The 24889-nt window shown below is 43.1% G+C and overlaps 1 protein-coding gene across 1 annotated transcript in view; it reads left to right on the top strand.

Annotated features, from left to right (window-relative positions):
* Positions 1–21487, top strand: part of cubn (cubilin (intrinsic factor-cobalamin receptor)) — a 30539-nt gene extending 9052 nt beyond the window's left edge. Inside the window, exons 21-67 of the mRNA XM_079661288.1 lie at positions 396–621; positions 708–838; positions 2111–2300; positions 2410–2570; positions 3036–3217; positions 3753–3909; positions 4411–4598; positions 4735–4894; positions 5026–5207; positions 5986–6154; positions 6467–6648; positions 6776–6929; positions 7431–7547; positions 7633–7746; positions 8198–8326; positions 8505–8637; positions 8719–8924; positions 9492–9673; positions 9763–9955; positions 10598–10795; positions 11240–11386; positions 11556–11746; positions 12092–12260; positions 12506–12680; positions 12961–13139; positions 13461–13670; positions 13941–14081; positions 14287–14471; positions 14711–14882; positions 14991–15194; positions 15380–15529; positions 15614–15735; positions 16195–16420; positions 16501–16688; positions 16893–17049; positions 17181–17330; positions 17422–17610; positions 17693–17822; positions 18215–18432; positions 18753–18952; positions 19061–19223; positions 19300–19508; positions 19640–19784; positions 20318–20499; positions 20640–20805; positions 20964–21199; positions 21283–21487. Of these exons, the coding sequence (XP_079517414.1) occupies positions 396–621; positions 708–838; positions 2111–2300; positions 2410–2570; positions 3036–3217; positions 3753–3909; positions 4411–4598; positions 4735–4894; positions 5026–5207; positions 5986–6154; positions 6467–6648; positions 6776–6929; positions 7431–7547; positions 7633–7746; positions 8198–8326; positions 8505–8637; positions 8719–8924; positions 9492–9673; positions 9763–9955; positions 10598–10795; positions 11240–11386; positions 11556–11746; positions 12092–12260; positions 12506–12680; positions 12961–13139; positions 13461–13670; positions 13941–14081; positions 14287–14471; positions 14711–14882; positions 14991–15194; positions 15380–15529; positions 15614–15735; positions 16195–16420; positions 16501–16688; positions 16893–17049; positions 17181–17330; positions 17422–17610; positions 17693–17822; positions 18215–18432; positions 18753–18952; positions 19061–19223; positions 19300–19508; positions 19640–19784; positions 20318–20499; positions 20640–20805; positions 20964–21199; positions 21283–21390 (8066 nt within the window). The 3' untranslated portion in view covers positions 21391–21487. The remainder of the gene's footprint in view (positions 1–395; positions 622–707; positions 839–2110; positions 2301–2409; positions 2571–3035; positions 3218–3752; positions 3910–4410; positions 4599–4734; positions 4895–5025; positions 5208–5985; positions 6155–6466; positions 6649–6775; positions 6930–7430; positions 7548–7632; positions 7747–8197; positions 8327–8504; positions 8638–8718; positions 8925–9491; positions 9674–9762; positions 9956–10597; positions 10796–11239; positions 11387–11555; positions 11747–12091; positions 12261–12505; positions 12681–12960; positions 13140–13460; positions 13671–13940; positions 14082–14286; positions 14472–14710; positions 14883–14990; positions 15195–15379; positions 15530–15613; positions 15736–16194; positions 16421–16500; positions 16689–16892; positions 17050–17180; positions 17331–17421; positions 17611–17692; positions 17823–18214; positions 18433–18752; positions 18953–19060; positions 19224–19299; positions 19509–19639; positions 19785–20317; positions 20500–20639; positions 20806–20963; positions 21200–21282) is intronic.
* The last annotated feature ends 3402 nt before the right edge of the window (positions 21488–24889 follow it).

The following is a 24889-nucleotide window of genomic DNA, read 5'->3' as shown; positions in this document are numbered from 1 at the left end:
TGGTTAAAATGTAAAACCTTTACTAAAATATCAGAATCAGAAACAGGTTTGTTACCAGGTAGGTTGACACGTACGAGGAATTTGACTCGATGTCATGGTGCATACATAAAGTAAAGCAAAAATTAAAAACACAGATAGAGAACTATTTTAATAAAACTATAATAACATTAAAAAATATTTAAAATAATGAAAGATATAGTAAAATCTAGCAGTATTTACATAGAATATTCAGCTTTTAATGAGCTGGAGTTCCCCAAGGCTTTGTTCTGGGCCCTGTTCTACTTTCCATTAATGCTAAAAATGTACAAAAACACCAACACTTATATTGCTGATCCTTAAAATCTACTTAAAAAGTCATACGATGTTGACCAGTTGTCCTTTTCCTCCCGTGCCAGGCTGTGGTGATACCCTGACCGCTCCTTCGGGCTCCATCACCAACCCCGGCCACCCCAACAACTACCCCCATGGAGCCAACTGCACCTGGTACATCAGTGTTTCCCCCGGCAACCTGATTCGACTGTCCTTTGACTCCTTCAACCTGGAGTACCAAGCCAACTGTAACTATGATTACGTGGAGGTGTACGATAATGGCACCGTGCAGACCGGAACAAAGATCGGAAGGTAGATTGTATATATATTCTTGAAAGAGGAATCCTGATAGCTGCTTTATATATGTTCTTGTTGAGTAAAGAGATTTCTCGTTGCAGGTACTGTGGGCGTTCAGTGCCTCCCTCCATCACCAGCACAGACAGACTGCTCACTCTGCTGTTTGTGTCTGACACAAGTTCAGCCACAGAGGGATTCTCTGCCAGATATGTCTCGCTCAATGCCACCACAGGTACTCAATCGTTTGGCATTAAAGGTCCCCTATTATACTTTTTTTCATCAATATATTATAGGTCTCAGATATATACAAACATGTCTCTGAAATGTTTGGCTCCAAACACCAAACAGGTCATTGAAGCATCCCATAATCCCCTCTGTTTCAGCCCTGTTTCAAAAGTGCTGATTCTCTGGCTGTTTCTCAATCGCGAGGATACTGGCTTGGTAGTCGCATACTTCCAAGTCACTTCCTTCAGAAACGAAGCCAGTATGCTTCCAAGCCACGGCTTCGGAAAACAAAGAAGAATGGAACAGGCTAACAAGTGTGCCACTCTCTCTAACGGTTTCAACATAAACTGTACCGAAAATAAATACCTCACGATGTCTATCTAATTATGAACTTGCTTTACTTTCATGGAACACATTTTTGGTGATAACAAATGCAACAAAGTGACATATTTACCAACACATGTTCTACGCCAATACATATACTACACACACATTTAAATGTGTGCTGCGCTGCGTCGGTTCAGCCATTCTCCGCAAGGGTTTTTGAAATTGGCCCGTGCGCAAAGCATTGTGGGGATTTGAAGGACGCGAAGTCTACCCATGTGCAGCCTCAAAATTACCCCCAAACCAAGGACGTGGCCTATGCTGGAGATTGGAACAGTCCTTCGGCGGCACTCGATGACGTAGTATCCTTGAAATATTGGCTTGGAAGCCAGTTTCCTCGCGATTGAGAAACGGCCTCTGTCTGTTACTTTAGATGAAAATTAGGAGCCCCTCCCCATGCCCTTCTGAGAGAGATTTGGTTAAAAAGAACTCAATGGTGCTCTAGGAGGAGATTCAGGTGATAAGGTGGGGGGGGGTTACCTTGGTTGGTGATTGGCTAATGGTTACACAAGCCACAAAATCGTTATGACATCATAAAGTGGCCAAAATCTGATCAGACAGGTTTTTATATAAATGGATCAGGACAAAAAGAGAGCAAATCTTTTTTCCTTTAACTTCTAGAATCTCTTTACACAGAGGGGACACATGTTTATGTATAAAAGACCTGAAAAAGTGGATTTTGCATAATAGGTGACCTTTAAAGTTTTCTTCTTTAGTGAATATATTTCAGATATATTATTAATAATTAATTAGAAATGGCGAGCAGACAGTGTATCTTTATTTATCCTTCTAAATGTAACTCACTATTTAAATTCTAGTTGTTCTTTTTGCAAGGCGACAACAACGATGGCAACTTTTATCATCTGATTACAGCCTTGTGCTTTCTCTCCATCAGACTGCAGTGAGACTTTCACCACCTCTACCGGCTCCTTCTTTTCACCAAACTTCCCCAGCTACTACCCCACCAACAGAGACTGTATCTTCAAGATCATTGTTGAGGTCAACATGCAGATAATGCTGAACTTCACCAGCTTTGACATGGAGGGCTCTCCTCCCAGCTGCAGATATGACTTTGTTGAGATCAGGTAAGGATGAAAGTGGTAGGATTTGTCTTTAATGTGGAGAAGAGCCAGAAATCTGCTGTGCACAAAAATCTAGATTGTAAAATTTGAATGCCTTGTTTTGTTTTTGCAGGGATGGTGGCTATGAGACGTCTCCCCGGATCGGAAAGTTCTGCTCCAATCAGGGGCCTCCAGTCCTGGTATCCCATAGCAACCGTCTTTGGGTCAGATTTCGCTCGGATAGCCGTGTCCCGCTTAGTGGATTCATGGCCCACTGGGATGGCACACAGACGGGTGAGTGGTTAATACTGTACTTTTTAATATTGTTAAATGTACAGATTAAGCAGAGAAGGTAATGGAGTCACGCCCGCTACCACTGGAATTTGAAAGTCTGTATTAATGTCTAATTAATTCTCAAATGTGACGAATTCTTGGAAATACATACTTTTTTTCATTCAAATTGAACGTTTTTGGCCCTGTACAGTAAGTATCCAGAATATTTTCGGGAACAGTTATAACGGTATATAAAAAAAACCTAACTTTAGTCCAAGTGGAAAGATTTGTTACGTTTGCTCTTTGCATTTCATTTTGCACATTGAAACTTTATTTAAATTGAGTCAAAGCAATTCTTTTTTTCCCTAGCTTGATCACATCCACCAATTCTCTTAAAAAAACGAAACACATAAAATGCCTCATTCCTTTGCGTCTTCCAGTCACTAGTTATCTTACCGTTTCATTGATTTCATTCCTATTTCCAAGGCTGTGGAGGGACGTTGGCGACGGTCTCTGGAGGATTCTCCTCCCCTAACTTCCCGCTGCCCTACCATCCTAACGCTGAGTGCTACTGGAGCATCAGGACCAGCGAGGGCAGCAAGCTGCAGCTCTCCTTCTCCGACTTCCACCTGGAGTCCAGCACCGCCTGCTCTTATGACTACCTGGCTGTGAGTACTGTCGCTCAGTGTGGGAGCATTTGTTTTTAGAGAAATAGTTTCCAGGCTGAACAGTGTGGTAGGTAGCAAAAACAAGGGTAGAAACACATCAATACATTTTTTTAAGGTATATTTATACATTCCCTGACTAATCTTTAAGTACTTGAAGGATAGATTTAAGTAAAAAACGACCGTAAAAATGTTTTTTCGTAATGTGTTTTGTTTGTTTTGATTTCATAAATGTAGGCAAAATTTGAGTTCTGCTGTTCTTTATTTTCTGGTAATGCAATAGTGTGATCATTGGTGTGGTTTATCTATCTTCTTTACCTTGTGTTACCATTTAAGACCTGCCTGTGTGTGTGTGTGTGTGTGTGTGTGTGTGTGTGTGTGTGTGTGTGTGTGTGTGTGTGTGTGTGTGTGTGTGTGTGTGTGTGTGTGTGTGTGTGTGTGTGTGTGTGTGTGTGTGTGTGTGTGTGTGTGTGTGTGTGTGTGTGTGTGTGTGTGTGTGTGTGTGTGTGTGTGTGTGTGTGTGTGTGTGTGTTTTCAGGTGTATGATGGGAACAGCAGCACTTCTCCAGAGCTGGCCAGGTTGTGTGGCAGTCAGCCGCCCAGCCCCATCAGCTCCTCCAGCCATCACCTCTACGTCAAACTGCGCACGGACAGCAGCGTCAGCACAGGAGGCTTTGTTGCATCATACACCGCCAGTACGCAAACACACACACACACACACACGCACACACACACACACACACACACACACACACACACACAATCACACACACACACACCCGCTGGAAATATATTATAAAGGGTGTGCAGATGCAAGAAAAGATCTACATTTTGGTAGCTTTGGAACATTAAGTCGGGCTTTCTGTGCAGCTGCTCCTCGTCTGTGGAATTCCCTCCCAGACCACCTGAGGACTCCACAGACCACTGATGCCTTCAAGAAAGGCTTGAAAACCTTTCTTTTTAAAAAAGCTTTTGATTAAAATGTAGTTTATTTTGTTTGTTTTTATTATGCCTCATGTACAGTAGCACCTTGGGATTGCTGTGAGCAATGAAAGGTGCTTTATAAATCGAATTTTTTATTATTATTATTATTATTATTAAGTGTTGAGTTGCATGGGCACATTTTACTGAACTCCCAAGAAAAGTGTTTCAATTTTATTGCAGTGTCTAATAGTGTCTGGTTATGTTCTTGTCAGATTGCAGAGGCATCCTGCTCTCCGGCCCCAAAGGAGTGGTGGAGTCCCTGAACTTCCCCAACGAATACCCGTCCAACAAAGAGTGCAGCTGGACCATCCAGGCCACCACCGGGAACACCGTCAACTACACCTTCACTGCCTTCCAGGTGGAGGCCACCTCAAGCTTTTGCCACTATGACTACATGAAGGTACAAAAATCGATGTATCAGCTGAAACGCATAGATCAATCATATCTATTTTCTGAAAGCCCTACATTTCCTTGTCATTTCTCCAGTGTTAGTTTTGTCTATGCACTACTCTCAGCTCAAAACACTTTGTCCCTAGCTCTTTGACGGGCCGAACCTTCAATCCCCTGTGATCGGTACCTTCTGTGGATTCAATCCCCCCCCCGCCAACACCACCACCAGCTCAGCGCTGACCGTGTTGTTCAGAACAGACGACTCGACGTCCCTGTCAGGCTTCAGGATGATGTGGTATCAGAATGGTGAGAGGGAAATGTTTTCAATTTCTTCAACATTCGAAGAGAGGGTGTTTTGCCTTTCTGGAAGTCTCTTGGTTGGAACAGATTGAAAACCTTTTCTTTATTCACCTGTGAGATGCTGTGTGTCCCTGCAGGCTGCGGGGGGGAACTCTCCGGTCCCAGAGGCTCCTTCAACAGCCCAGACTATCCCAACAAGTACCCAGAGAACAGGGAGTGTATCTGGTACATCAGCACCTCACCTGGCAGCAGCATCACCCTCACTATCCACGAGTTCAGTGTGGAGTTCCACCAAGACTGCAACTACGATGTCCTGGAAGTAAGACATGGACCCATCTGCCTGCTATTGTGATGGTTTAAAATTCTGACTATATTTAAGTGAGAAAATGAATGGAGGAAAAGTGTGCTTTTTTCATCTTAATCAGAAATTCAGTCGAGGAGAATCAGTTTTTTTTCATTTTCACAATGTAGCTGAGTAACACAGGCAGTGAAGCTGGCAGGAAAAGAGCAGCAGTTGGTGACACCATGTGTCGGACTGTGGTAGTAGCACTTTACTCTAGCTGCTTGAAGTGGAGGTAACTTACTTTACTTCTCTTTACACTAGGAGAGTAATCTAAAAGAATGCAATGCATCATCATTTATAAAAAGGGTAGTGTTTCTATTTTCTATACTGTATCGTAACCTGCATACTAACTTCCCTACTGGACTTAAACTCCCACTGTACATTTTACATTTATATTTAATTTAACATTGAATAATCAATTTCTTGCACAATAATATCCTGCATTATATTTGCTACTGGGCATCTGTATTTCCACATCTATATTCTCCACATGTATATATATGTTTTAATGCTATTTTATTTCTATTTCAGAAACATTTTGGACTGTTTATTTCTTGTGTCTTAATTTCTCTTATGTACATTGCCTTGTTTTTTATGCTGCTGCAACGCAAACATTTCCCCAATTGATCAATAAAGTACCTATCTGTCTATCTAAGAAAAATTGTATGACTAAAGAAATGCTTTGAACCTATTTTTGAAAATGCGAACAGTATCGGATTTTCACCTTTGCCCTTTCATTTGATCTTCCCCTCAGGTGTATGGAGGCCCTGACCTGTTGGCCCCTCAGCTGGCCAAGCTGTGCACCACCACCTCCAGCCCGCTGCAGGTCTCCAGCACCGGCAACCTGCTGACGGTGCGCTTCAAGTCCGACGGCTATGTCAGCGGGAGAGGATTCAACGCAAGCTGGGCCGAGGTTCAGGGAGGTGGGTGGACATCACTGACCGGAGCCTCTGTGACTCTAAAGCACATTTGACAATATAATATGCTCTGTATCTGTATCATAAGGGGGTAAGAGTAACAAGTTCATCAGTAAAGTGAAAATGCAAATGATGTTTATGAATGCAGAGTGTATTTTTAACTAAAAGAAAAAAATAGGGCGAAATCCACTTTTGATTTTGTGTGTGAATTTTTTTAATGCTAAACAAATTACTTACTAACCATGGTCCTTAATTTGAGAAGAGGTGGTACATCAGAGACTCTCAGTTAGCTTTAATGGACTGTCGTTCTCCCTGCAGGCTGTGGAGGGCCCGTCACTGCTCCATCAGGCGAGATCCACTCTCCGTTGTACCCCAGCAGCTATCCCAACAACGTGGACTGTTCCTGGGTCATCAGCGTGGATCCCAGCCACCGAGTCTTCTTAAACTTCTCTGACCTGGATATTGAGTTTCATAGCAACTGCACCTGGGACTATGTGGCTGTGAGTGACTGAATTTGGAACATTTAATAAGCAGTTCAACACAACTCCCAGCTCTTTCCTTATCCTGGGGTTTCATGTGGGTAGGTTACATAAATCTAACGAAACACTATTTGTATCCCTCTTTTAGATCCATGACGGTCCAAGCATATCTTCCCCTCTGCTTGCCCTTGTGTGTGGCACCACTCCTCCCTCCATCACTGCCACCCAGAACACCATCTATGTTCGCTTCAGGTCCGACTCCAGCCGCAGCCACCGTGGATTCAGCGCTCGCTTCTCTGAGGGTGGGCCTCCTTTAACCTCTCTGTTAATATCACTAGAACATTGATGAAATCCATAAATCCAAAACAGTCCACACTCAGATTTGCTTTGTTGTTCACATAAAAAGACATTCTTTAGGTCTCAGGAGACTGAGAACCTACGGGTAAATGCACAACTGATTTCAGATTATTATAAGATTTTTGCTCTTTCCATAAATGAAGCAACGATCGCAATGTTCAATGTAAACACACAGGAAGTCACTGTGTGTTGAATTGTATTAGATTATTGTGTTGCAATTCTGCCTTGCATACTCAATTTATGTATTAAAAAAGAGGCTTACACATAGCTTTAAGCAATTCCAGTGATAAATAAACTGAATGAATACATCAATTTACCTCTCCAAAGATATACTCTCCACAATAGCATCATTTTAGCCAAAATCCATTACTTAATTTCAGCAAAAACAAAGCATATCTGTCTCTTTAAAACATCAATTCTCAGTCTGTAAATGTTATTCTCAACAGCTTGTGGTGCATCCATAACAACCAATGATATCGGAGGTGCCATTTCCTCGCCCCGGTACCCATCACCATACCCGTTCAATCAGAACTGTAGTTGGATCATAAAAGCCCAGGAACCATGTGAGTTGGGTTATTTAATGACTTTAAAATAATATGCATAACATATGTTGTTCTTCTCACCTTTGCCTTGTGTTTCTGTGGCCAGTCAATCATGTGACGCTGTCCTTCACTGACTTTGAGTTGGAGATGATTAACTCCAACTGCTCCCATGATGCTCTGGAGGTCCTGGATGGAGACAACTACCAGGCGCCTTCTATAGGTAGTTAATGTGTGTGTGCTTGTGTGTGAGAGAGTAAGATAACAATAGAACTGTATTTATTAACATTACTGTGCTGAATTTGGTTGAATGCAACACGTCTACTAGGGCTGCTCAATTCATCGTATTTTAATCGCAATTACGATTATGGCTTGCAACGATTACGAAAACAACGTAATCGAAAAAAACAACCATTATTTTTTTTTTTTTTTTTATTGGTTTTTCAGTTGAGTTATACTTAAAGTAACTGTTAAAAACATACTGTTCACATTTTTTTTCTCAATAAATTGACGTTTTTAAACTAAATGGATAATTGTTTTTAATAATTGGGGTATCAATTATTGACCCAAATAATCGAGATCATGATTTTTGCCATAATCGAGCAGCCCTAACGTCTACTGCTTGTTGAATCAGAGAAACGTGTACATTCTAATGTAATGTCAAATGTTGTCAGGGCGCTACTGTGGCTACGAAGTCCCTCACCCTGTGACCTCCTTCAGTAACGCCCTGGTGGTAAACTTCATATCCGACCGCTCGCTCTCCAAAAGAGGGTTCAGAGCCACCTACTCAGCCTCCACCTCCAGTAAGATACACCGGTGCTGCTACACACACACACACACACACACACACACACACACACACACACACACACACACACACACACACACACACACACACACACACACACACACACACACACACACACACACACACACACACACACACTGATATTGACTCCATGGAAACTCCTTTTTACTCAGGTTGTGGAGGAGAGCTGGTGATGGAGAGCGGTGCATTTAACAGTCCCAACTATCCTGATGCTTATCCGCCTAATGTGGAGTGTGTGTGGACCATCAAGAGCTCACCAGGGAACCGCCTGCAGCTCTCATTCATGTTAGTCCATTTGATGTAATATTATAAATATATATTATTGTTCTTCAGTATCAGTGACAGTCTTCTTGTGTTTTTGTTCAGTATCTTCCAGCTGGAGGGAGACCCGTCCTGTGACAATGACTTCCTGGAGATCAGAGAGGGGAACTCCGCCGGGCCTCTGGTCGGTCGCTTCTGTGGCTCCTCGCTGCCCTCCAACTACACCTCTGTGGTGGGGCACATCCTGTGGGTGAAGTTTGTCTCAGACGCCTCCATCAGCGGAGCCGGGTTCAGAGCCACCTTCGCTCACTGTGAGTGTGACACACATCAGATTCAGGTTTATTGCGGAGCAGGTTCACACATACTTTGCTTTGGTGGATAATGGTGCATATACGAAAAGAGAGAGATAAAACCGTATAAAATATTAAAATGTGCAAAAAAAAGATACAAGTATAATACATATATTTAAAAAATGTAATGTGATAAAAATAATTAAAAATAAATATATAGAGATAATAAGCTCAATAAAAATGTGCAAATTGGACAAAAATATATAACTGTGTTGCTTGAATTAATTTAACAGACAACACATACGAGAGGAAGAAGAGAGATTATATATTAAGAAAGGAAAACAGAACGGTCATAATAGAATAAATATAGAACTATTATTTGAAACGGTTTAACATTTAAAGGATTCAATTTAAGGATTAAAAAAGGAAAATATTGTTTTCAAGAAATACAAATATCATAGTAAAACAAGAATATCATATATTATGTGAAGTATATCTGTAATTCAAGTAGTTTTAACGTACAGCAACTGAAGCAACTTGTATTTAGAGAATAAGAAATCTAACTTTGATTTCCTCCCTGTTTCTCAGTGTACGGTAATGATGTGACGGGGGAGATTGGTCAGATAGCGTCCCCGCTGTACCCCAGAATGTACCCCCACTACTCCCACTACCGCTGGACCATCACAGTGGATGGAGACAGCTTCGTCCAGGTCCGCTTCCTGGACATGGACATAGAGGACACGCAGGACTGCTTCTACGATCACCTCCAAGTGAGATAGCGTTGATGTCAAATCATATACATCTCCTTTATTTAACCACCGAAATGTCCGTTAATACCTCGTCCTTTCTTTCCCTCCAGGTATTTGATGGCCCCAGTATTCATTACTACCCCCTTGCAAAACTCTGTGGTCTGTCCCTGCCCTTTCCCATCAGAAGTTCAGGAAGCGCCCTCACCCTGCAGTTCATGTCAGATCCAGTAGGGACAGGAAAAGGTTTCCTGGTGGAATGGACGGCTGTTCAGGAATCTGGACCCACACCCACTGTCCCCCCAGGTCAGACAGTTCGTCCCTTTGAGTCCTTTTACATGATCCAAAAAACATTTTAAAGCACATTTTAACAACATTTTAAAGTGTTTTTCAGCATGTCTAAACCCTTAAATGTCCATGTTTCAAGTAATTTCCTGCCTCATGTGGCAAACAGAATTCATGGCAATATTTATTTGTGGATATCCTGCAACAATGACATATAATACTTTGCCCCAGAAACCTAGTTCAAGTTTTTTTCTGCAACTAGTCTCCTGATTGGTCCAAAAAACAAAACTACAATTAAGACCAATACTTTAACACACTTTGGACACGTTGACCTCCTGATGCCTTTATTCTTCAACAGCTTGCTAACAGTGTCAGTCTTTTTTGTGCTATTCGAGTGAGACTGCAACATATGCAAAGTTCATTATATGCATACATTGCTTTCCTGACTAAAAAAAGGGAAATGTGATTTAAAAACTGAAAAGTACATAATTAAATCTTAACCAAATCACTGTGAACCAAATTTACAATAAATGACTTGTGTTTATATTACCTATAATCTATTATTGTATAGTGTATGTTTCTACAATAACTGTAACACAAGGTCGTCATACTTCTTCAGTACAGTGCTATCTGCTATCTTAATAAAAGTGTGTTTTTCGTCAGGTGCCTGTGGCGGCGTGCTGATGACGGAGGAGACTCCTGGCTTCTTCTTCTCCCCCGGCTGGCCTGAGAACTACCTCCCGAACCAGGAGTGCACCTGGCTGATCCGCTCTCCAGACTCCACAGTGGAGCTCAACCTGCTGTACCTGGACATGGATGATCACCCCATGTGCTACTTCGACAGCCTCGTCATCAGGGACGGTAAGACGGTGTGGAGAAAAAGAACCAAACCTGGTTTCACACATTTGAATTAGCTTGTTTCTTTTTTTACTAATTCTCTATTTAAATTACGTATATTAAGTAGGACTTCAAGTAATTGTTATTCTCACTATCAATTAATTTGTCGATTATTTTCTCAATGAAATAGAAGTTTGGTCCAAAAAACGTCAGAAAATGTCGATCAGTGTTTCCCAAAGCCCGAGAAGAAGCGTCTTAAGATGTGTCCTTTACTCAAAGATATTCACTTTACTGTCGAACAGGAGTAAAGAAAACAGAAAATATCCAAATGTAAGAAAATGGATTCAGGGAATTTTGGCTTTCATCGTAAAAAATGTTTTACTCTAACCTATTAATCAAGTATGTATTCCTCTTCACAGCTTTAATATGAAGCATGTATTACATAACATAACGTGTGTGTGTTGTCAGGTGCTTCCAGTGTGTCCCCAGAGCTGGCCACAGTGTGTGGGCGGGACCCTCCGTCTTCCCTCCGCTCCACAGGAGACACCATGTACATCCACTTCTCCTCCGACAGCAGCGTCCACGGCCGAGGCTTCAACGCCTCCTACTCCAGAGGTAACAGCAGAGATCACATGACCTCCTCTTACAACTTGTTTTATTATGTTTATGTTTTCTACCTGGCAATAAAGTTGATTCTGATAATAAGATGAAGTAATAGAACTACTGAGAAGTCGGTTATTGGTTGGTCGGACGCCATGTTCATTATATTAATCGTCTTTTTAAGGTTGTGGTGGCGTGTTGCATATGGACCGGGGCGTGCTGAGCAGCCCCCACTATCCCCAGAACTACCTGCCCAATCAGGACTGCAGCTGGCATGTGATGGTGACGCCGGGCTTCAGGGTGTCCGTCACCTTCCAGAGCCCCTTCCAGATCGAGGGCTACGGGAGTGTGTGCAGCTCAGGAGACTACCTGGAGGTACGCCCGTCATTGTTCACAGTCCAATTAGCAGGTTAAAGCGCGAGAATGGAATTGAGAGATAACGTTCATTCATTTAGGAGGTCGTTCCTCCCTGTGGCCATTAACAGTCAACGTCCTACCCACCTCTATAGACTGGCACCAATGGCATATGAAAACAAGCATCCGTTTTCTGATTATGATACGACATAACCTGCATTCATATGAAAATATCTGTTTTTAGAGAACACAAAAAACGTTATCTTTTATCTTATTTTCCCCTCTTTCTGTCTGATTTAGATCTAGCATTAATGATCAGTTGGTAAATCATGTATTGAATTACTTCTCTTGCTTCTGTCTCCACAGCTCAGGAATGGTCCGGATGCTTCCGCCCCGCTGATAGGGGGACGTCTCTGTGGTGCGTCCGCCCCCTCCGTCCAGCAGACGACCGACAACCACCTCTTCATGCGTTTTGTTTCTGACGCCAGCAACGAGGGCTCCGGCTTCAAGCTGACCTTTGAAGCCCACAGTCTGGGTATAAGTTCCATTTTATCTGTCGCAACAGCATTCATCGACATGTGTGGTGTACGTGCAGCAGTGCCATATAATGCCATTAAGTGATCAATGACTTTTCAATGGAAAGCCCAGATATTGACGTCGTGATGGAGTGGGTGGAGTGGCCATTAGAATACCAGGAAGTAGTATCTTGATGGACTTCTACATTTAAGCTTTTATGTCCGTAGTGTCCTAACAAAGGGCTTTCTTGCTGTCTTCCTGCAGCCTGTGGAGGCTTCATTGAGCTGAATGATAACGACCCTCCGGGGTACATCACCTCCCCCAACTACCCTCAGAACTACCCCAAGAACATCGACTGTGTCTGGGTCATATCCGTGCCCAACGGAGAAGCTGTCCAGATCGACTTTGAGGGTGATTTCTACATTGAACCCAGCTCCAGGTACAGATGCTACTCAAAACTGTTATTTGGTCATTTTAACATTTATTTATTGTGGTTGTTGCTATATTTAAGTTTCATGTTCGGATTTATTAAGAGGTGGATAGAAAATCATCCTTGTCCCTGCAAAGAAAGGTATGATCATTTACAAATGAGCTGTACACATACCTTAGGCCGTACATTGTTTGAGGACCCCTACCCTGAAACCTGATGAATATTTTAGGATTCTCTTCACTTCTTCCAGCAACTCGTTGGTGATCACAACATGTTACGTTTTTCTCAGCTGTGCCTACGACTATTTGGAGCTGCTTGACGGATCCACTTCCAACGATGTTGTTATTTCGCATCTCTGTGGCAACACCCGGCCGTCTACCCAGCATTCATCAGGCTCCTCCATGCTGCTGCGGTTCCGCACCGACACCGCCGTCACGCACAAAGGCTTCAAGGCAAAGTACTCCATCGGTAGGCAAATATCCGAAAATATTTTCCAAACCCTATTAAACTCTAATTAGGACAAAGTTGGCCCTAAGCTATCAAATCAAACTATATATAAGAAAAACATGTATTATCAATGTCAGACTTTGTGTTACCCATTGTTTTGGTGATATTGTGGTGTCAAAGCGAGATAGCTCTACATAAAATGTTTAATATCAGGTCTAAGATTGTACACTTTGAGGTTTTTTGAGATGCAGTAAAAATAACTTTTCATGTCAGAACTTTAGAGAACAAAATATAGCCGTACATCGCTGAGCTTTCCCTATTTTATCTCCTATTGTTTTACAGCCACCTGTGGAGGTACCTACATCGGTCAGAGCGGTACAATCAAAAGCCCTGGTTACCCAGCAGCCAACTACCCGGACAGCTCCAGCTGTGAGTGGTACCTGGAGGGTCCGACGGGACACTACCTCACCCTCAGCTTTGACCTCTTCAACCTGCAGAGCTCCTCAGGCTGCACCGCGGACTATGTGGAGGTCAGAGAGTACAACGCCTCAGGTGAGAGAACACAACCATCTTCAGCTACCACCGGAGATACATGTAATACAATTGGGGTTGGAAATGGTGGAAAATGTATTGTATGTATTCACTGTATTGGTGAATAAAACACCCCTAATTACAGTGTCATTGACCCTACAGTAAATACACTGTCAACAATCATAGTTGATATTCATTGAGAGAGTTTATGAATTCATTGAATGGTTGGAAATGGACCCAGGTCATAGAGCAACTATCACATACATTTCCTGTGTTGTACTTCCTGTTTAGGGCGCATCTTGGGCCGGTTCTGCGGCAGTAACACCCCCGTCTCCATGGAAACGTCTGACAGTTTTGCCCACGTTAAGTTTGTTAGCGACGCCAGCGGAAATGCACCCGGCTTCAGTCTGACGTTTGAAGCCAGCGTTGAAGGTACCATCATTTCATTAGAAGAACATTGTTATTGTTGCTCTATCTCAGTTCATTCTCTCACAGGTTTGGTCATTACAAATAGTTAGTTGCATCCCCTTACTTCATTGATAATACAGTATTTAGTGCATTTGTTTCCTTCTATGTGTTTAGTTATTGATGTAGTTATACGTTTCTTTGCTTTACTCTTCCTCTTTCCCCACGGCAGTGTGTGGAGGCGAGCTGAACGCTGCCTCAGGAACCATCTCCTCCCCGAATTACCCCAACCTGTACCCCCACAGCCGGGTGTGTCACTGGCAGCTGGTGGTGCCTCATGGCCGCCGCGTCACCCTCACCATCAACGACCTGCGGCTGGAGGGTTCTGGGAATACCTGTTCATTTGACTACGTTGACGTGAGTCCTTTACTGAGAATATTCCATTATGTTACTTTACTTTTGCCAATTATGCATTATAAATGTAACCTCTGGAGTTGACTTTTAAAGCCCTTTTTATGAGGAAACCGAATTAAACAAGGCATTAATTTCATAATGGCGTTTTACATGTACCAGATTTAAGTATGTGGATTTTCAAAAGTGTTTATTTGAACATTTATTATTTATTTCTCTCAAATATAATCCTCTGTTTCTTCCAGGTTCTGAACGGGTGGTTGGAAGAGGCCCCCCGCCTGCAGAGGTTCTGTGGGACAGTCCCAGCAGGTACACAGGTTCGCTCCTCTGGCAACACCATGACCGTGGTGTTCAGCACCGACTCCTCTGTGTCCAACGGAGGCTTCACGGCCTCCTACTCCTCTGAGGAGCCTGCAGGTAATGAGCATGAATGGTTCTGAGATGTGTTTCTTAAATGACTCATCAACAAAGAGGTTGTTTTTATTTTGACTGTGCCTCTCATTTTTATGTGGCCCTGTTTGTCAGAGTGTGGTGGAATCCTGAACAACCCAACAGGCGGGAACTTCACCTCTCCTGGGTACCTGTTGTCCAACTACAGCAACAACCTGAACTGTGAGTGGCTGATCCAGAACCCGCAGCACGTCAACTCCTCCATCGTGGTTCTGATAGAAGACTTCCACCTGGAGAGCCACCACACCTGCGCCTCAGACTACCTGCAGTTCCGCTTAGGTGAGTAACAGAAAGTGAGCATCGGGGAAGGACGTTATATCACATGGGTCAAAATTAAGTGTTATACATGTACTGTAGGAAATAAATATGAGTTTGAATCATGGTTTAGTAAATAATTGTGTTGATAAGGGCCAATATGTATTAGGAAAAGCAAATGTTGTCAAATGTTCTTCTCCTTCCCTCAGGTAACGCAGATGGGGAGATGTTGGCCAAGTTATGTGGGCAGACCGCCCCCAACATTCCCATCGTGGTCTTCACTCCAGAACTCTGGGTCCATTTCCAGACTAATGCTTTCCAGCAAGACCTGGGCTTCCAGGCCAAGTACTTGTTCTCAGGTAAGAGACACAGCTTATTCTTACGTGGCATTTAAATGTGTCTGATCTGGCATCCGTCTTACAAGAAGGGTTTTCTCTTTGCAGAGTGTGGAGGCTGGCAGACGGGTGAGGGAGGGGTTTTATCCAGTCCTAACTACCCCGCCATCTACCCCAGCCCCAGCCGCTGTGCCTGGCTGCTGGAGGCCCCGCCAGGTCACACTATTAAGGCGAGTCTGTGCCATGGCATATTAAAATGCTCTTACACCAACCTACCACTGAACAGCAGAAAGGCTAATCTATTGAACCAATCGCAATGTTGATTTCCATTTACCTACAAGCAAATATCTCCTGAGTCATTTATATATAATTGAACAGCTCTCGTATGAATAGAAAATGGTGTGGTTGTGTAACTGTGTCCCAGGTGAGGTGTACTGTAGAAGGGATAGGGTTCCTCAGATTTCCTTTTACGAAGAGCAAATATGCAAAACAAACTCCAAATTCAGAATCAGGGGGATATCTTTGACCCAAACAGTAAGTTCTACTGGCGGTGAGATATCTGTTGGATTTGGTTTATCACAGACACTAGCAGAGCAACACCGTGCATGAATAAGCAGAGCAGAAACAACACATCATTTGTTTGACTATATTGTAAACTGCCTTGGTTTCTACACCCTGACTTCCTGCAGCTCACCTTCAGCTACTTCAACCTGGAGCCCCACTCTCAATGTGGCTGGGACTCGGTCACCATCTTCAACGGAGGGTCCCCTGGCTCCCCTGTTATCGGCCAGTACTGTGGGACCACCTCCCCAGGAACCATCCAATCAGGATCCAACAAGGTAGCTGTGGCCTTCCTGGCTGACCACAGTGTGTCCAGTGGGGGCTTCAGGGCCACCTGGTCTACTGATTCCTCAGGTGGGTTTACACTTCTGTACTGAACTGGTAGAACTAACTACAATGTGTATGCCTCCTAATTGTTATGTTTTCCCGGCCAGGCTGTGGAGGGGTGATCCACGCTGATAGTGGAACCATCAAGTCTCCGAACTATCCCCAGAACTTCCCGGCCAATGTGGAGTGTTCCTGGCGGATCATCGCTCACGAGGGGAACCACGTGGAGATGAGCTTCAACTCTGACTTCCAGATTCCTGACAGCAGCGGGACCTGCCAGAGCAGCTATGTCAAGGTACCAGCCCTGAACTACAGAAGAAACAAGTTCAGATGTTAGTTCAGGGGGAAAAAATGACTAGTGATATTTTGTTCCTTAAGTTCAGACACCTCTAAATGTAAGTTTAAAGTGTCCAATTACATATTTCAGATGCGTACAGACTGTATATTTGAACCACAGTTCCATTTGACAATTTCTGAAACAGTATGCATTTCCCTGCAGGTGTGGTCGGGTCAGACCCAGAACTCTGAGGCTCTGCTGTCTACAGGCTGTGGCTCCGTGGCCCCGCCCCCCATCGTTGCTCCATACAACACCATCACCAGCAGATTCCAGGGCACAGGAACCCCGGGGAAAGGTTTCTCCGCCTCCTTCATCAGCAGTAAGTCAGTCAACCCAAACAGCTTCCGGCTGTCCATATTGATCGATTCATCAAATGAAAAACACTATACTGGTGTATGAGTGGTGAGCTGGCCAGTCACTACAATGTCTGATGTCTTTTTGTTTTTTCAGGGTGCGGTGCAAACTTCACAGCCTCCAGTGGCCGTGTGGTTTCTCCTAATTATCCGGCTGAGTACCCCTTCAACTCCAACTGCAACTACATCATAGGCGCTGGAGAGCAGACGGTGGTCGTCCTCACCTTCAAGGTCTTCCAAATAGAAGGCAAGTGTAGCTTTTGCAACACACAGGACTTTTTCAAAATAAACGTTTCGTACAATATATTAAAGTTGTGGCCTGTCTGTCTGTTGTTTAGCTGACTCCACCTGTACATATGATGGTTTGAAGATCTACAACCTGGCTGCTCCTGGTAGCCCTCCTATTGCCACGGTGTGTGGGAGCAGCATCCCGGGGCCCTTCTCTAACTTTGGGCCGATGTTAATCAACTTCTACTCTGACTTTGTGGTCAACGACAGTGGCTTCCTGGCAGAATACACAGCCATCCGTAAGTAATGAGTAGAAATTATTGTGGATGATGAAATTAAGCTATGAACAGTTGTAGTGAGATATGAGTGTTTTTTTTACAGCATGCGGAGGCATCTTCAACAGCACCATGGGTACAGTGAGCAGTCCAGCCCTCTCCATGACCAACTACCACCACAACATCAACTGCACCTACCACATCATGGTGCAAGCAGACAGAGTGGTGGACCTCAAGTAAGATCATAATCATACGATTTATCGCAATTAAACATTTGAATCAACAGCCCTACAGTAGTTCCTTTCAGTGCAATGACATATATGGTGTGAACTCATTATTCTTCACTATAAGCACTTGTTAAATAAACATAACATCTAATTAAAGTTTTAAAAAATCCCCGAAGCAACTAGAAAAATGTGGATTTTTACACATTTATATGTTACTTTATGAATATTTTTACAAAATCAAAGCCTTTCCTATTGGTCCCTTTTGACTTTAAGTCAAATATATAAATATATAAGCTTATATCCAAAAAAGACCCAGAATGAAAGTCCTGGACTTAAGACACCCAAAAGAGGCGACTCAAAAATGAATTTCTGCCCTTCATGTTCTCCTTTTCCCTCCGTAGATTCAACACCTTCCACCTGGAGTCGTCCTCTTCCTGTCGCTATGACTACGTGGCAGTGTATGACGGACAGGACACCTTGGCCCCCCTGCTGGGGCGATTCTGCGGTGCAGTTCTCCCTCCCAATCTGCTCTCCTCCTCCAACCAGCTGTTCATCGTCTTCAGGACAGACGCCACTTTGAATGGGATCGGCTGGAGGGCCGTCTACAGCCAGACGCTTGGTGGGTCCATGTTACTGAAGTTCTGATGAAAGTTAAGGATAGAGTAGTGATGTCCATTTGGCAGCAGCTCATACATGTAATGAAGCAAACACATTAACAAAATGAGCTGTGGTCCCACACTGACAAAGGACCTTCCTAATACACACCTCTTCCCGGGTCTTGGTCAGATCGATTAGCATCTGATCCTGATAAGTTGAAAGAGGACCCAAATGGCATTCAATGAATTCAATCCCAAAACACCAAGCATATATAATGTTCATCTGATCAGTTCACACACTATAGCTTTGAAGAAGAGCCTAAAAAGTCTGATTTGCCTGCAGGTCCAGCACAGGGCTGTGGGGGCTACATGTCCATGCCCATGGGTAGATTCGGGTCTCCGGATCCGAACCTGGACGACCGCTATGAGTTCCGCATGGACTGCATGTGGACCATCGAGGTGCCGCTCAACAGGGTCGTCAACCTGACCTTTGAGTCCTTCGACCTCGAGGATTCCCCTAATTGCCGCTACGACTATTTGAATGTAAAGAACCAACAGCCAATTAAATATGTTACCTTTTATTAGAACATAATAACGGAGCATCACACAACACAAGTATGAACAACTGGAAAATGTGTTTCTTCCTATCAGGTGTTTGATGGGGACAACAATAACGTCCCTCTGTTCGGGACATTTTGTGGAAGCTTCCTCCCGGCTTCCTTGGTATCGAGCGGAAACTTCCTGGCTGTTCACTTTGTCACAGACAGCTCAGTAAGCAAACGAGGCTTCAACGCTACCTACAGATCTGTGCCAAGTAAGAAACTCCCCCTGCAGTTACCCAAAACAACGTTGTTCAATCTAAAATCCTCAATGTGCCTGCTTTCCCTCAGTGCTTTGCGGCGGGACCCTGAACGCCACGACGGCCGTGCAGACGCTGACCTCGCCTTACTACCCCAACGCCTATCCTCCGTTCACTTCCTGCCGCTGGATCCTGGATGCTCCCGCCCAGGACAGCGTCAAACTGTCGGTCCAAACCTTCGTCCTGCAGCCCAGCCAGAGCTGCTCCACTAACTACCTGGAGATGAAGGACTGGCCTGTGGTGAGTCTCATGTTGGGCCTAAATTGCAGTTGGGGGGAAAAGGGCATTTATTAAGGCATCAGGTGCAACAGATAAATCAATAAAAACCTCCTGCTTTTTAATGTAACCATTATTATTTATTGTGTTTCCAGGGAGACTACGGACAGTCTCATAAATTCTGTGCAGCAGATGCTCATCCACCCGACTTCTACAGCTACGGCAGGACAGTCCTCGTGCAATTCAAATCCGACGCCTTCATGACAAGAAATGGCGTGAGCTTCACCTACCAGATCGCCGGTAGGTTCCTGAAGTAGACCTGTGGCAAGAAAAGGTTTTGCATCTTGCTCAAGTCGAGTAAATATAGCTTAGTTGTTTTTTTTAAATCTAGGGGAACTGTGATTCATAGAAACTGTCTGCTAATGGAGAGCATATTCACATCTTCTTATAAATCAGCAACACTTCCCTGACATAGGAAATTACTTTTTAGTAAATATTGATGTCAGTACTACATATTTTGAAGGACTGGGATACCTAAACTACAGAAAAAAACAGATACTTTTGGTTAAATGTTCCAGGTTTTGACATATCTGGCTTTTGCCTCTACGCCAATAATATGCATTTAAATATAATTTATTGTGTGCTGTCCAAAGCACAACACATCTCTTTCCGAAAGACTCCAACATTTCTTTGGATAAGCCCCAATGTTACAGTTTTCATGACTCCTTTCTTTGAATAAATATATAGAAGTGCACAACAGCTTTTGAAACAGTATGATGGGTACTGAGGGAACTTGGTTTCAGTGCTCTGACTGTTTTGGTGGTGATTTTCAGGCTGTAGCCGAATTTATGAACAGCCGTACGGCTACCTGAAGAGTCCGGGCTGGCCTAACGTCTACCCGCACAACATGGACTGCACCATCATCCTGAAGGCACCACAGAACAGCTCCATCTCCTTCTTCTTCAACAATTTGGACCTAGAGAGCCACAGCCGATGTCAATTTGACTCCCTGGAGGTAAAACATTAACTGACATATTTATGTAAAATATCTATATTCCCCATATCATCTCATTGTATTCAAATGTGCAAACAAATCACATATATGTTATATCCTGTCTATGTGCCAGTGAGTCACAACAATCTGTTTTCTCACAGATCCGAAATGGCAGTACAGCAGAGTCTCCTCTGATTGGTCGGTTCTGCGGCAACACTTTGCCCAATCCCGTCTTCCCAAAATCCAACGAGCTCTACCTGCGCTTCAAGAGTGATTTTTCCATGGCCCGTAATGGCTTCGAGGCCACATGGACATCCTCCCCTAACGGTCAGAACTAAACCTTTTTTACAAATGATTTTAAACCACATCGGGTGGATTATGATGCCATGATAAATAAAACTGCCTTAGAGTGGTATCAATGGGTCTTCATGTTTGCTCACCCGGTTCTCTCTCCTAGCTGAAGCATCTTTGTGTTTGTGTACCAGGTTGTGGTGGCACTCTATACGGAGACCATGGCTCATTTGCAAGCCCCAACTTCCCAGGCACCTATCCCAACAGCACCCACTGTGAATGGGACATCGTGGCCCCCAGAGGCCGGGTGGTGACGGTCACCTTCGCCCAGATCAGCATCGATGACCCCGGAGACTGCCAAAACAACTTCTTGAAGCTGTATGACGGTCCTGACGACTCCTCTGCGCCTGTCGGGCCGTACTGTGGATCGGTATGTAACCCGAGGGAGCTTTCAGAGGAACAAAAAGTGTTGAACTTTAGATTTGACTTCTTTCTCTTGTGTTGTTTGATTAGGAAACCAACATCGCTCCGTTCACAGCTTACTCAAATCACGTCTACATCGTTTTCCAAGCCCAGTACGCCACGCTGCCGTCAGGATTCAGACTCATCTGGAGCAGCTAAAAGAGCACCGACGCCATTTCATAATCATGTTTGTAATTTAATCAACTGTTGTACATTTATTTTTTTAACTGATCAATGTAAAACTAATAAAACTATATTGACATAACAAATACATGATGCGTCATTTCTGATCTTCAGCTTAGTTTTTATTCATTTTAACCCTACTGACCTGCTGGTGAGACAGACTGTACAGAACCTTGTTCAAGCCTAGGTTGATAGAGATTCTAACAGAGTTCACTTTAACACCTTATTTGATGGAGGAATGATACAGTATCAGGGTCTACTGACTTGACTCTTTTCACAGTGTATTAAAAATGATTCAGGCCCAATTACTCTACTAGGAAAGTTCAAAATCTCCGTTTTGAATATTCCGATTGAGGGTCATTTTGCATTCTGAGTGGAGATTGAAAGCTGGTGTCAAATACCATGACGGCCAATAGAGGGCACTGTTTGCCTTTGAGTGCGTTTTTCAGTGTGTGTATCAAACTGTAGACAGTATGTGTGTGTCTTCACATTATAGATACACATATAGCAGTCAGCCGAACACAAGACATTTCAATAATGACTGCAAAATGTGTTATTCATAGAATGCAATGATATTTCTGTTAGCTGAAGGGCCTGTATTAAAAAAAAAAAAAAAAAGATATTCATTTTAAGATGCATCAAAACTACACTCTGTGTCTATTCAAATCTTTTAAGCTTTGAGATTCATTAACACTTTCATACGATCTATTATTTGTTTCTGTTAAAACTCATAATGGGCTCAGTATGATTTAAAAAAAACTTTTGAAATGTAATGAACTGTGAGTCTCACAGCTATTCAACCAGCATGCGTCATACGGCGGTGAATGTATTTGCCTCAAATGAATACCTGTGTGTGTAATTAAGTGGATGTTAGACAGCAGGAGGGCTGTGGGATGCAAAGAGGGCTCTTATGTGCCCATGTGGGCGGATGAAGGGATTGATCTTTTGGTATATTACATGGAAACTTGGCTTGGGAACCAGAGGGGTTTTTGTTCAAGGTCCAAGTCCAAGAGTGTGTGCTGGTACTCTGAGATGTGCCAGTTTATCCAGGCACCGTCGAGGTGACCTTAAGCAAGGCACCAGACCCCCACTCTGTTTGTGAAGTTGTATGCTCCTAATACTACGGTTAAACGCAGAAGCTACTTTTCTCTGTATGTGCGGTGTTCATGTGCTGTAAGTCAATTGTGTGTGCATGTGGAAATGACAATGTGAAGTATTATCGATCATTGAATCAAAATCAGCCTTTTTTTTTTCTTCAGTCATGAAGTGTGTGTGGTGCCAGCAGCAGCTTGTTACTCAGCTGTGTGTTCAGCTGCCCTGTCGCTATGTGCTGCTAGAGAACAGTTCATCCATCTGTCACTCTTTTATCCATCCATCCTTCTTTGTCCATCTCTCCATCCATCTGTTCTTCAGCGTTTCCAATCAACCATGCTTTTGGCCAAACAGACCTTTTGGATTTTTCCAGAATAAGGCAAAAAGGTCCTTCAGAAGTCCATGCAGGAAGTGTGAGTCATTACTAACATATCACCATAATGTCCATTTTGATGGTCTGGAAGCCGACCTGTTGTGCTGTTTAACTGACATGAGTCTAACTCTGAGGACCATGAATGTCTGTCAAAAACTATAGGCCTACTACTCCAAATTCAAATGTAAACTATACTCATGCTGAAATATAACCTGCACCTCCACCACTTTTTTCTCTGGTGTAGTCATTCCTGAAATGAACTTCTAAAATGCAAACATGAGTAACACAGCCTTATCTTGAAGCTCTGAGCTGCAGGACACATGTGTTCGCAGCACTGAATGCATGACACTGAAGCTATTTCCGTCAGCTGATGCTAACTGGCTAGCTATGTGACTTCAGTCAATGGCACGAGGCTCTGGAAGCTAGAAGCCAAATACGACAAAGAGGCGAGACATGCTGTAGCTAATAACTGGGACAAGACCGCATCAACATCCATCAAACATTCTCCATGTGCACACAGGAAGACATGATGTTCTTGAACACATCACACTCAAAATACAGAGTGTAATTCATGTTCAGCTCTGGGCTTTTGGAACATCACTGTATGTGCTTTCTGCAGGTCAGGCAATGTCAGTCTTTCAGGATTATTCATTGATATTGCCAGAATGCCAGGGTGTAACTTTGGTTTGAGAAGTGGGGGGCACACAAAACAGGGTGTCCTCCGCAATGAAACATTGTTCTTGATTTAATTCAATTTCCTGTCCTTCTACACATATATATTAGGGACTATGGTGTTAACTAATCCAAGAAAAATGTGTAGTGTATATAATGAGTGTGCAAACTTATCTATCCATGAACCTGTTTTATTTGTGATGACCTCACATCCTATAGGGGGGTCCGGGAGCATGCACCCCCGGTAAGATTTTTTTCTTTAAATTGAAGTTAAAGGCATCAATCTGGTGCACAAATTAAGAGATTTATGGATACAGCTCTCAACACTCATATGAAACAGACCTGTATATATTTCAATACTCCAAAAACCATTAAAATATTCTCACAACCAATAACACATCATTGATATACTCCTCTCTCCTATCTTTATCTCACCTAGTCTGCATTCTTTCTTTTTATTTATGCATATTTTACTAATCACTCCCCTTTCAAACTGTGTTTTTAATTCTTTACTGACATTGGAATAATTGTTTTACTTATTTTGAACAACTATATTAAATAGACGGACATATTTGTTTAGACCAAACCGTTTGAGACCCACTGAGATAACTTAGACTAAAGGTTACAATATAATCACTCAGCGAGTCCTTTACCTCCCTGAGCTGATGTTACCTCTGCCTCTCAGTCCGACAGGAGAGGACTCTCCCTCTCCTTATTGTTGAAACAGCTTCTAATCTCCGTTAGCTCCGAGCTAGCACCAGATGCTAACAACAACCCCCGTAACTCTCTCTGTCTCTCTCTGTCTCTTTCTCTCACACAAAGTGCGCTCCTGCCACACACACACAGATGCTCCTCCATGACCACTTTTAATTGCGTAAAAAAAAAAAAAAAACACATTTGAAAAGTGGGGAGGACACAAACTGGATTTTGAAAAGTAGGCGGGACATGTCCCCCCTGTCCCCAGTGGAAATTACGCCCATGCCAGAATGTATCGACCCAAATCCACACTGTTTAAAATGGTTTAGGATTTTGAAATTATCACAATTTTGCGAAAACGTATTTGACATGTATGCACAACTTTTGCAAGCTCTAGAACTAGTAAGTCGACCATGAGTTTAGTTTTTGTCAAATGCCTAGAATAAACTGTCAATTTGTGAGTCAACATGAAGACTTAGAAGTGCTAAAAAATTGACATTTTAATGTATCATTTCAGGGCAACAAAGCATACTTCATGTAGAATTTGATAGCCAAAAGCTTCAGAAGCAAATACGAGGACTTTTTTGTGGATTTTTTTCTGTGAATTATCAGATTATCTGTTCTCACAATAGAAAGAATCAT

This window comes from Notothenia rossii, assembly GCF_949606895.1.
Source record: "Notothenia rossii genome assembly, chromosome: 12".
NCBI classification, from domain to species: Eukaryota; Metazoa; Chordata; class Actinopteri; order Perciformes; family Nototheniidae; genus Notothenia; species Notothenia rossii.
The sequence above is the reverse complement of the archived record's forward strand: the minus strand, read 5'-3'. Positions and strand labels throughout refer to the sequence as shown.